Genomic DNA, 10,859 nt, shown 5'->3' on the forward strand with positions numbered 1-10,859 from the left:
TGGGGAGCAGATCTGAGCCATTTATGAAGATCCAGAAGTTTTGATCCAGATCTGAGTTCATCCAGCCATTGATCCAGCCGAATAAATTTGGACCGTTCATTTAAGACTGGGCGGATCTGGGCCATCCAGTGATGATCTGATCGATCCGACCTACAGGAGAGTAGATCCAGACCCTAGATCAACATCAGCACCTTTGGATCATATTTTAGGCAAACTTTCACCGTTGATTTAGCTCCAAATCAATCTTAGCCGTTGGTTCAAATCTGAGATCTGTTTAAATGAGAAGCTACAGTGTTCCAGTTTCTTCGTCGATTCCTCCGCGCTTAGCTCCGCGTCCCGGCGTTTTCTTCAGGATTTCGGCCCCATCCTCTTCCAGATCTACTTTTCAGTGAGCTTCATTGGCGTTGGAGTTTCCATCCATTGGCTTCCAAGTCTCGATCATCTGCTCGCGCCGGCGACTTTCTCTCTGGAGCACAGATCTGTTCGTGTGCTTTCTCTGTTTCAGCCATCATCGGAGGGATTCTTTGGTGATAGTGGCTCGCCCTCCATCAGAGAGCATCGATCCAGAGAATGCAGATTTCAGATCTGCAGAATTTCGATGCTTGCAGTTCATTTCTTCATCAGCTTTTCCAGGAAGTTTTTCTCTGGTGCTGCAGGAGATTGAACTAAATTCAGTGGTTGAGAGCTCTTTCGTCAAGTCCGAAGTGAGGTTTCATCAAGGATTCTTGTGTGACGGCAAGGAGAGGCTTGTTAAAAGAGTAGATTTGATTAGAGATGGTTTAGATTTTGATTATGCAGTTTATTGTTTCTGCATTTTAGTTTTCTTAAGATTTCATTGTCGAATTTCTTGTTTCATGAAATCTGAACTGATAGTTATAGATTTATTCCTTTAGATCTCATTTCTGCAATTAAATTATGTTCCTCTCGTTTCTCTAGCTGAGAATCTTTATTTTTGTTTTTGCAACTTTCCTTCCTGCAAATTCCAGTTTCGTATCAAGTTTCTGCATATGTTATTTCTACAATTTTAATTCTGTCATAGTCCTTTTAGCTTCTTAGTTATAGAGTATGTTAGTCTTCATTAGTTAGCATTTAATCATTACTGAAGATCAGATTCATTAATTGCATTTCAATTCTTAACTTAGGATTTAAATCAATATTAAACAATCCCATTTTACATTGAGAAAACTTCAAAAGGAAAAAAAAATAATTCTAGTCTAAGAACAAACATTCTACTATTAGTTTCCTTATGAGATTCGACTTGGGACTCCATATTACACGAGTTTACTTAGTTAATTGAGTTCTTAATTTTTGTTAATTTGATAAGCCTATTTGTGACATTTAATATAGATTTTAGGCTTTATCAGTAATCTCGATTACAAAAGGTAGTGAAGTTTTGTAATCTGCATTACAAAATAAATATTATGTAATCCGATTACATTACAAGGTCACTGTTTAACCAAAATTTGAATGCCGAATATACCCCTAGTCAATCGATCACCCGTCGCCCGTCGCCCGCCGCCCGGTTGCCGCCTGTCGCCACCGCCGATCGCCGACCATCTCGGCCGCCACCGCAGCCAGTCGCTACCGTAGTTGGTCGCTGGCCACCGCCGCCACCGGTCGTCGACCACCGTCGCCAGTTGTCGGCGGCCGACGTCAGTCGTCGGTCGCCGCCACCGGTCGCCACCGGCCGGCGGTCACCGGTCACTGGACGCAAACTCCGACAGAGGTGCGGCGGCCGTCGGTAGAAGTAGTAGGATATTTTTGTAATTTTATAATAATATGAATTACATTCCTTATAAAAAATAATGGATATCAAACAAAAGAATGTAATTACCTTTGTAATCAAAGATTACATACATTATATTATCAAACGTAGTAATGTAATTAAGATTTACAAATTTGATTACATTACACCTAACTAAACGTAGCCTAAAGGAATAGCGGGTGATGAATGTTGTAGTATGCTTTCTCAGGAGAGCTTGGCGGTTGAATTTTCTTTTATCTCTCTTTTTATTTTATATGGTCTATGTAGCATCAAATTCCATTTGGTCAAAAAAATGAGATAAAATAGTAAATTTTATTGGTACAATTATCCTTGAGTCAAAGTTGATCAGTTTGATTCAAGCTTGAGTTTTGATATTTGATAATATATGAAGATTACACGTGCAATTATCATTTAGGAGATTGTTGGTGCATTTTTCCACTGGTCAAAGGTTGACCAGTTTGATATGAGAGAGTAGTCAAGTAGGTCATGGTTGACCAAATACTTAACTAAGAAAGTCTTAATTGGAGATTAGGCAAGGACAAGACTAACGGCATGGTTGGCAGAAAAAGAAAAACCAAGTGGGCCAATGTTGACCAAACACTTGGTATGAAAAGTCTCAGTGAATGAAGTCAAACAGTGAGAATATCCTAGTGAGTGAAGTCAAACAGATTGAGAGTCATGATGAGTGAAGGCAGGCAATTGGAAAGTCCTAGTAAGTGAAGCCAAATAATTGGGAAGTCCTAGTAAGTGAAGTTAGGTAGTGAGAAAATCTGGTGAGTGAAGTCAGGTGGGAAAATCCTAGTGAGTGAAGCTAGGTGAAGAGAAGTTCTTGTGAGTAAAGCCAGACATCAGAAAATCCAGGTGGGTCAAAGGCCTTGAGGATCGTGGCCCGGCTAAAAGGGGGGTTGAATAGTCGTTTATCCTAAGTTGTTAACTTCCTACAAGATTAGTTAGGTAGCGAAAAAATAAACAATATAAAGGAAGTTAATCTAAATACTACAAAAGACAAGAAATCAAACCATACTACACATTCGTTTACGTGATTCGAAGATAAAGCTCCTACTCCACGGCGTATCCGTAAGGTGGACAATCTCTATCCGTTGGTGAATAATTTCCCAACAAACTTTGGCTAAAGTTTACTCCTTCTCGGTGGAGTGGAACCTCTCACAAAGCTCTCTTCCTCTTTATAAGATGGAGACTTAAGTTTTGAAGGAAGAGAATAGACTTGGAAGCTTAAGGGCAAACACTTAGGAGTATTCAATAAGAATTAGTTACCTCCTTCATGCCCCAAACTTCCTATAAATAAAGTGGAAAGAGTTAATTACAAGACAACTTATTTCATGCACCAGTCGACTGGTCCATTCATTAGTCGACTGGTGTAGCCGTTAGATATAGCCAACGGTACTCCACAAAATCTGTGATTCTATTCAACGACTCTTTACCAATCGACTGGCACCTCCATCAGTCGACTAGTCTTCGTAACGATTGGGCACAAAAATATTTTGTGCCTTCGTGATCCTAGACCAGTCGGTTGGTCTCTTATAATCACTCATACTCATCCTTTCCGGAGTTGCTCTTGAAGCCTCTTTCTCAGTCTTCGTCTCTTAGACGCACTTGAGCCCCCAACTCCTCTATGTGTCATCCTTCACATTCCTTGAAATCTGCTTCCCTCAATCCACTCCTTTGCTCCTTGTCCGGCGGTCCCTCAGATGCATCATCCTTCGCCGATCTCAAGGATTCGAGTCATAGGATGAGTTTTACCAAACTTAGCCGCACCAAGTTTCTCATGTGTGGTTCACCAAGTCTGTACGACTCAAACACATATGAAATCTAACTTAAACTCTTTGACACACACATCAAAACTAAACTTAGATTGATTGCACCCATAAAAGGTTGACCAAACACCCGGTGTTTGGAAATTCAAATGGGTCATGAAGGACAAGACATTTGGCACGAGGAGAAAAGTTTAAGTGGGTCAAAAGATTGACTAGACACTTGGTGGAGAAGTCTCAATAGGTCAAGGGTAACCGGATGCTAGGTAATGAGGTTCCAATAGGTCATGGTTGACTGAATGTTGGACAAGGACCCTTAGGTCACGGGTTTAGGAGCTAGGGTTGCCAAATCGATTGGGACAATCGATTTGGCAAATCTTAAGTGATTAAGCTCCGGCTTAATCACTTAAGTCTAAAAATCACGAGAACAAAAGGGTGCTGAATCGCTTACCCAGGGTAAGCGATTCAGCAGTCCTTAAGCTATTAAGGTAATCGCTTAAGAAACCTTCTATTCGAAACAGAACCTGTGGTAAGTGATTAAGCAAGGAAGCTTAATCATTTATCGTATTTCTCGCGATCGAGCAGAAAGGAGCTGAATCGATCAGGCTAATCAATTCCACCCCTCTTAAGCGATTGGGCTAATCGCTTAAGGTTGGAAATATAGTTGTTCTGCAGGTTCTGAGTAGGTTGCTAACATGGTAATCTCTTAAGGAGAAGCTTAAGCGATTAAAGAGTCCGAGGTAACCCTTGAAAAGGGTTTTTCGTGACCATTCTCCATAGAGCTCTACACGCCAGTTTTTGAGATTTGGATGAGACAAGTGCTGCTACATTTCCCACTTTGAAGAGACATTCCAAAGCTAGAAAAGCTCAAACAAATCAAGGTTCAAAGTGCTAAGTTATGTTTTGATTTGTATTTGTGTTTGTTTCCTTGTTTCAAGTTGTATTCTTATTCTTGAGCTTGTACAAGGCTTCTCTCCCTCTGAGAATGAGCTATCCGAGAATGAGCACTTTCAGAGTGTATGTGTGAGAGAGGGGCAGATCCTTGTATTAGTCATCTCAAAGAGGTGGATCCGTGGATACCAAGTAAATCCTTATGTTAACATTGAAGGGTTCTTCGCTTCAAGTATTCTGCTGCAAATCATTTTCATTGAAACGAACGAGCTATTCACCTCCCTCTTGTCGCTCCCCTTGGTGCTAACACGTAATCATATCTCTAAAGCTTCTTGATCCATTTTTTTTATTCATGTTAGAGATAATCCAAGTGAAACGGGTTCTTTTCTTATAAAGATTATATAATCATATCACAAGCTTCTTGATTCATTTCCATTGATCCATGTTAGAGATACATTCCGAAAGAAACTTAAATTTTTTATCGTCAGTTCATATTTGAAAGCATTGATCAAGAAGATATAATCTTCATTTTGTAAGGCGTGTATGATAGCCAACATCTCTATTCATTTTATAAAGATATCATTCTAATCGTATTTATTCTATTATCTTTAGGATGAACAAAATTTCGATTCAATCAAAATAATTGAAAATTCAGTTTATTTAAAAATTCAATTTTTAAAAATAATATTGATTATTTCAGCTAAGTATTCAATTTCAACTATAATTTTTAAATCAATTAGACTAATTTTTTTATTAAACAATATTTTTTTTAATAAATATTAAATATTTTCATTTTTGTTATTAAACTGATTCAATTTTTATTAAAAAATCTAAATATTTTTTTAAAAAACAATTAATTCATTGTTAGAATTAATCATTTTTTTTATCAATTTGATTTGTTCAATTTCAATATTATAAAACAATCAATACGATTGCCAGAACAAAATTTTAATTAATTTGATTTTAACAAATTCAATTTTCATCTTTGTCTTAAGTTGATATCCTCAGTCGCAAACCTTATTCCATGATTGGCTAGATATTCCCATCTCTGTTGATAATTGTCTGAGACTTGATTATTTCAATCATATAAGAATATAATGAAAAGTTAAAACATGTTTTTCTCCAAAATTCTCCATGGTATCTGCACAATCTACGCTAGTTAAAGGCGTCATTTCAATAACCCTGATTAACAAACAATGTCTTCAGCACTCACATGGTGTTACTTCTGTCTCAGAAGATTAGATACCATAATTTAACATTTTTTAGCAGAAACTGCAGTAGTTGGACTATCAATCCACTTAACCAACACGGATAACTCGCCAGATTCAACATCGCGAAGCCTCAACCGTGCATCCAGTACGATCTCTCCATTTACACATTTGATAAAGCTGTCCGACAAGAGGCAGTTATCGGAATCAGGGGTCACTTTTCTTAGCTTGGTCTCTCCTGTGGTGAGCTTCAGTGCTCGTTTCAGCTTTGAAGAAGAGGCCAGCGGCCGAAGATCAAGGAAGGTATGACCCATCTTGTCATCGAACTTAAATCTGTCCCAATCGAAAACTTCCTGAGAGAAGCACGATGAGTCGAATTGAGTCAGTGCTAGAAAACAGACTTTCACAAGACATTTCTAAAAGAAAATGATAAGAACAAATTGAGTAAATCTGTCTCCTCTATCTCTAATCTTGTGAGCCACATAGCAAACTCTAAAGTTCGTATCTCAACAAAATGGGAGGGGTATCAATCCAAATGCCAAAACCTTTACCATGTTCAGAAAGACTTTCGATGGCTTCTCTTGCATGGTAATTAGTTTTGTCATAGAATCGTTATTTTTTTTTTTTGGAATAATTAGTAAAAACATTCTTAAGATAACATGTTGATCACAATGCAGATTAGAGATTGTTTGTGCAGAGACTATATAAGTCAGAGATAACTAAGAGCTGCATGTTGATGATCATGCAAGTCATGTTCTTTTTAACTGTTCAATGGTCTGTCAAATGCAAAATAACATTGATTGTTTGTGGAATCTAGACTAAGTGTATCAAGTTGGGATTATCACCTAATATTCTTGACTTCATTGCAGATAGAGATCATTTCAAAGATCAATGCTCATTATTTTATCTGAGCTTGGGTTTGTTTACGACGAGTTCTGAATTGGTCAAATCGCACCAATTAAGACAAAATAAATGAATTAAACTAGACAGAAGTAAGTCAACTATGAAGTATTCCAACTAGTACAAGTTTCCAGATTCTAATGCATCAAGTTGGGCATGGCGTTGTTTGACTAGCATATCGTCTAATATCCCTTGACCTCATTGCAGATAGAATTAAATGACCATTCTTTTGTCTGAGCTTGCAACATGTTGGTTGGTTTATAGCAAGGAAAGACCGGAATTGGTCAATATCATACCAACCAAGGCACAAGAAATGAATTTAAATAAGCAGTAGGGAGTCAACTATGAATCAATCAAACCAAGTGGTAGTAGCCGCAATCCAAATTCAGCAAATATTTAATGTAGCATATCCTACTTACCAATCTTAAAACATCAACTGGCTCTTTTACACGGAATGTCAACTCTTCATTCCAAACAGGATTAAGGCAGCATTTAATAACCTTTGTCTTTGCAGTCTGAAGAACATATTAAAGGTATTACTCATAGGAAGAACAGCTAATAGAAATGTTTCTTAAACCAAAACATTATGCTAACCAGGGTTTCATTTAGAAAAGAATCATTAGATAATGAGAAAGATCAAGATCGACTACAAGCTTGAGGATTAAAGAAATATCTTTTTTAGGGTTTTCATATAATATGCACCCTTCACAGTATCATAAACTGCAAGTTTTGAGGATTCAGGAAGATTAAAGTTGATGGTTCTACACAATGAACCAAGAAAAGCCAAAGAAGCTTTTCTCAAGTGATGTATAGCTAAAATGGTGGCCAAAAAAGCCTAGAAAGAGAGAGAAGAACACGCTTGACTTGCCTGTTTCCCTAACTTCGCCACGACATAAGGATCGCTGCTTTTGAAATCCCTGATCGCCAGATCATTTCCTTCAACAATGATCACCTTGAGAAATCCAGCACCTTGCTCCATGGTTTCCCTCATCTGAGATAGATCCGACGAAGAGCTGACCACGCATAACAATCGACCATAGTAAATGCCAAACGAACGGCGATTCTCGATCAACTCTCACATATAAATCTTTGCAGAAAGACACATTCAGCAAAACCCCCAAATAATCCCAAGAGACAAAAAAAAAAGTGAACGGAGAAGAATCTAGAAATTAAGCAAAATCTGTTTTTCTTTTCTTTTCTTTTCTCACTTGGATCGTTCGCGTAAAGAAACTTATTTTGCCCCAAAAATGTACGAGTTGTAGAAGAAAACTCCATTTGACGAGCGAAAATCAGCGATAAAATCCTCAAAATTCCATGAAATTCGTCCTAAACAAGCGAACTCCAGCTCCGGACTCAACGATCGGTGTGTAATATAAACTTCAACGAGCGAAAGAAGAGGAATACTACTACCTCGAGTGTCGAGGAGGGAGGAGCGAAAGAAGGAGCGCCGAGGAAAGCGAGCGGCGATCGATCGGGCGATGGCTGCTTGGATTATTATGGCTGGAGCTCGCCGCGTTTAATTGGAAAACCCTGGCAGCCGCGGAGGACGCGGTCGAGCGTGCGACCCACAGGAGGGAGCATGGTCCATGCCTTCTTCTCACGCATTAACCTCGTGCTCCAAAAGACGGCAGTCAGGTGCTACCTCATCACTCACCAGGCGGGTCCCACGCATGAACCTTCATGACTTGGGCGATCTGGCAGGGCGATGATCGGGAAGCGCGTTAGGCTGGTGGACGGATTTCGTCGGTGGTGTGCCTTTGTCGAAGGTCTCTGTTTTTTTTTGCTTCGAGATCACGTGCAGTTGATTTCTAATGCAAATCACGTTTATTCCGACAGTCCGACTTTACAGTGGAAACGGTAGGAGGATTAAAAGTTCTAAAATTATCATTACCTACTCCCTGTGTCGAACTTACCGGTCAATTATTACAGTATATCAATCAACTATAAATTTATTCCTCCATTGGGAATAATTCTAGTCCTAAATCTAAATTAGATTAAATTATTATTTTTATTAAATTGATATTTAAAAGTATAAATATAATTAAGAGAACTAGATGAATATATATATATAGTAAAAGATAATTTGTTCACCCCAGCGTAGGCCATTAAGGCATATGCCTAGGGCCCCAATTTTATTGGAGCCCATTGATTAATTAATTAAAGATATTGAAAAATTAAATTAGCATCATTAATATTAATTAATTATAAATGTCTTGCTAATTCATTAATGATACTTCTATTCCCATTTTATTTTACAATTAGTAATACTATTCTTATAAAACCAATTCTTTTCTCCTCAATATTTCTTAAAATTCCTAATAGTTCTTTCATCAGTGCATTTTGCCCTTTTCCTTTTTATCAGCGATTTTACATATTTCTCCTTCCTAACCGATGATACTCGCAGAGAACGTCCTTCTCTTCCTTTGCCGATAATATTTCTTCCTCGCTCTTTCTTTTTATTTCTCGGTAATAATATGAATTAGAGATTTTTTTATCATAAAATACAAAGTAAATGCATTAGTAAAAATAAATTTTTTAAAATTAAAATTAATAAAGTCTATTTGACATTCTAACTAAAAAGATTAAATAATTTAATAATTTTATTAATAAAAAATAAAATTATTATAAAAATATTCGTCAGAAAACTAAATTTTTTTTTAAAAAAATCAAAAATTAGTTTTTTTTAAAAAATAATATTTAATTCTTTTTAATAACTAATATTAAAAATATTTTTTAAAATTATTATTTTCGGTCCCAAATCTAAATGAAAAATGTTAAAGAAAATTAAAAATATATTAAAAATTTTTGTTTTTTAATTTCTTTTGCCTAGGGCCTCAAAGAATCTTGAGACGGCCCTGACAAAGAAGACAAATTATGGTGACTACTAGATATTAGTGTAGATAACCAAGACATAAGAGAATGCATACTCAGAAGCGTCGAGTTTCGATCCTAAAATCTCATGTGGCAATATCTCATTTCTCAACCATCGTTCTGTCCCGAGGGGACAATTAGACGAACACACATGATCTCATTCCATATTGTTCTGAGCTTTCTAGGTTCATCAGTCGATTTCGATCAAAATCGACTGCTGAACCCAGAGAACTCAAAATGATATGGAATCATATCCTATGTGTTCGTCTAATTTCCTCCAAAAAGACACTATATTGAGAGTAGTGATTTTTTTAATACGAATATGTTTAAAAAATTTTATTCGTATTAACAAAATTATTGCTCTCAATACAGTGTATTAAATTGATGTGTGATGACATAAATATAATTAGGAGAACTAGACGAACATATAAACCTGGTTTCAGGTAATTCTGAACTCTCTAAGTCCAATAAGTCAATTTTGGCCAAAACTTGTCAAAATCGACTAATAGAGCTAGAGAGCTTGAAACTAGGTTCTATGTATTTATCTAATTCTTCTGATTATATTCATGTGCTCAATATATTAATTTGATATACTATATTGAAAGTAGTGTTTTTTTTAATATGAATGTATTAAAAAAAATTTAATCTATGTTTAAAAAATCACTACTCTCGTTGTATTATGTCAAATTAAGAAAACTAGACAAATATATAATTTCAGATTTAATGTCATTTTGAGTTCTCTAGGTCCATTAAAATAAATTAAACAATTAAAATAATTATTCAAGATTTGATTTCTATTTTATGAGTTTGAGTTAATTCAATCTTGGCTTTAGGTTTGTTTATTCAGATGTTATCAAGTTTTAAATTCAAATTTATTTGAGAATGTAATTTTTTTATATTTTTAAACTGATTTAATTTACTATCAAATTTGATAATATAAATTTATTTATTCATATTAATTTAGAATTTATTTATTTATTATATTGAGAAAATTTTATTGATGAATATAACGTAGAAATTGTATTTATAAATATTATTCACAGACAATTCATAATTTATATTCATGAACAATATTAAACATAATAGTTTAAACTTATTTTTTAAATATTATTAAACTTATTCATTTAATTTATATTCATGAACAATATTAAACACATAAACATTCAAACTTATTCATTTAATTCAAAAAGTTATAATTATTCAAATTTATTCATATTATTTCCTTTTCAAACGAACATAAATAAATTCTTTTCAAATTTATTCACAAACATTTAATTCTCTTAGGACCCTAGAAAAGGGAAATGAAACTTCCGACAATACTTGGACTTTTGCTAATCTGTGGAACAAAATTCGTTGAGACTTACAAGCTACAAGACTGCCTGCCATTCATTCATCTCAAAGGTGACATTACCTTTGGTGGAGGCAAAGGCACAAACACCTTCTGTTCTTAGA

At 35.7% G+C, this 10,859-nt stretch overlaps 1 protein-coding gene across 2 annotated transcripts; it reads right to left on the reverse strand.

Moving 5' to 3' along the window:
- Positions 1-5,584: 5,584 nt before the first annotated feature.
- Positions 5,585-8,105, reverse strand: LOC122034562 (protein C2-DOMAIN ABA-RELATED 11-like). Of its 2 annotated transcripts, none has more exons than XM_042593862.1 (4): positions 7,947-8,105; positions 7,405-7,527; positions 6,956-7,051; positions 5,585-5,989 (listed from the first exon to the last, which is right to left on the reverse strand). In XM_042593862.1, exons 2-4 carry the CDS (start codon positions 7,525-7,527, stop codon positions 5,681-5,683), a joined length of 528 nt encoding a protein of 175 aa, XP_042449796.1. In that variant the 5' UTR covers positions 7,947-8,105; the 3' UTR covers positions 5,585-5,680. The 2 variants fall into 2 exon arrangements, with proteins under 2 accessions (XP_042449796.1, XP_042449795.1); XM_042593861.1 differs by having other exon boundaries at positions 7,405-7,549.
- Positions 8,106-10,859: the final 2,754 nt, after the last annotated feature.

The sequence above is a fragment of the Zingiber officinale genome, chromosome 11B, assembly GCF_018446385.1.
Source record: "Zingiber officinale cultivar Zhangliang chromosome 11B, Zo_v1.1, whole genome shotgun sequence".
Classification (NCBI taxonomy): domain Eukaryota; kingdom Viridiplantae; phylum Streptophyta; class Magnoliopsida; order Zingiberales; family Zingiberaceae; genus Zingiber; species Zingiber officinale.

Excerpts from the sequence above, each read along its gene's own strand:
- LOC122034562 (XM_042593862.1), bottom strand. The coding sequence starts at position 7,527 with ATGAGGGAAACCATGGAGCAAGGTGCTGGATTTCTCAAGGTGATCATT. Across the intron at positions 7,052-7,404 it reads TGGCGAAGTTAGGGAAACAG|ACTGCAAAGACAAAGGTTAT; the intron begins GCAAGTCAAGCG and ends TATGTTCTTCAG. Across the intron at positions 5,990-6,955 it reads CAGTTGATGTTTTAAGATTG|GAAGTTTTCGATTGGGACAG; the intron begins GTAAGTAGGATA and ends TGCTTCTCTCAG.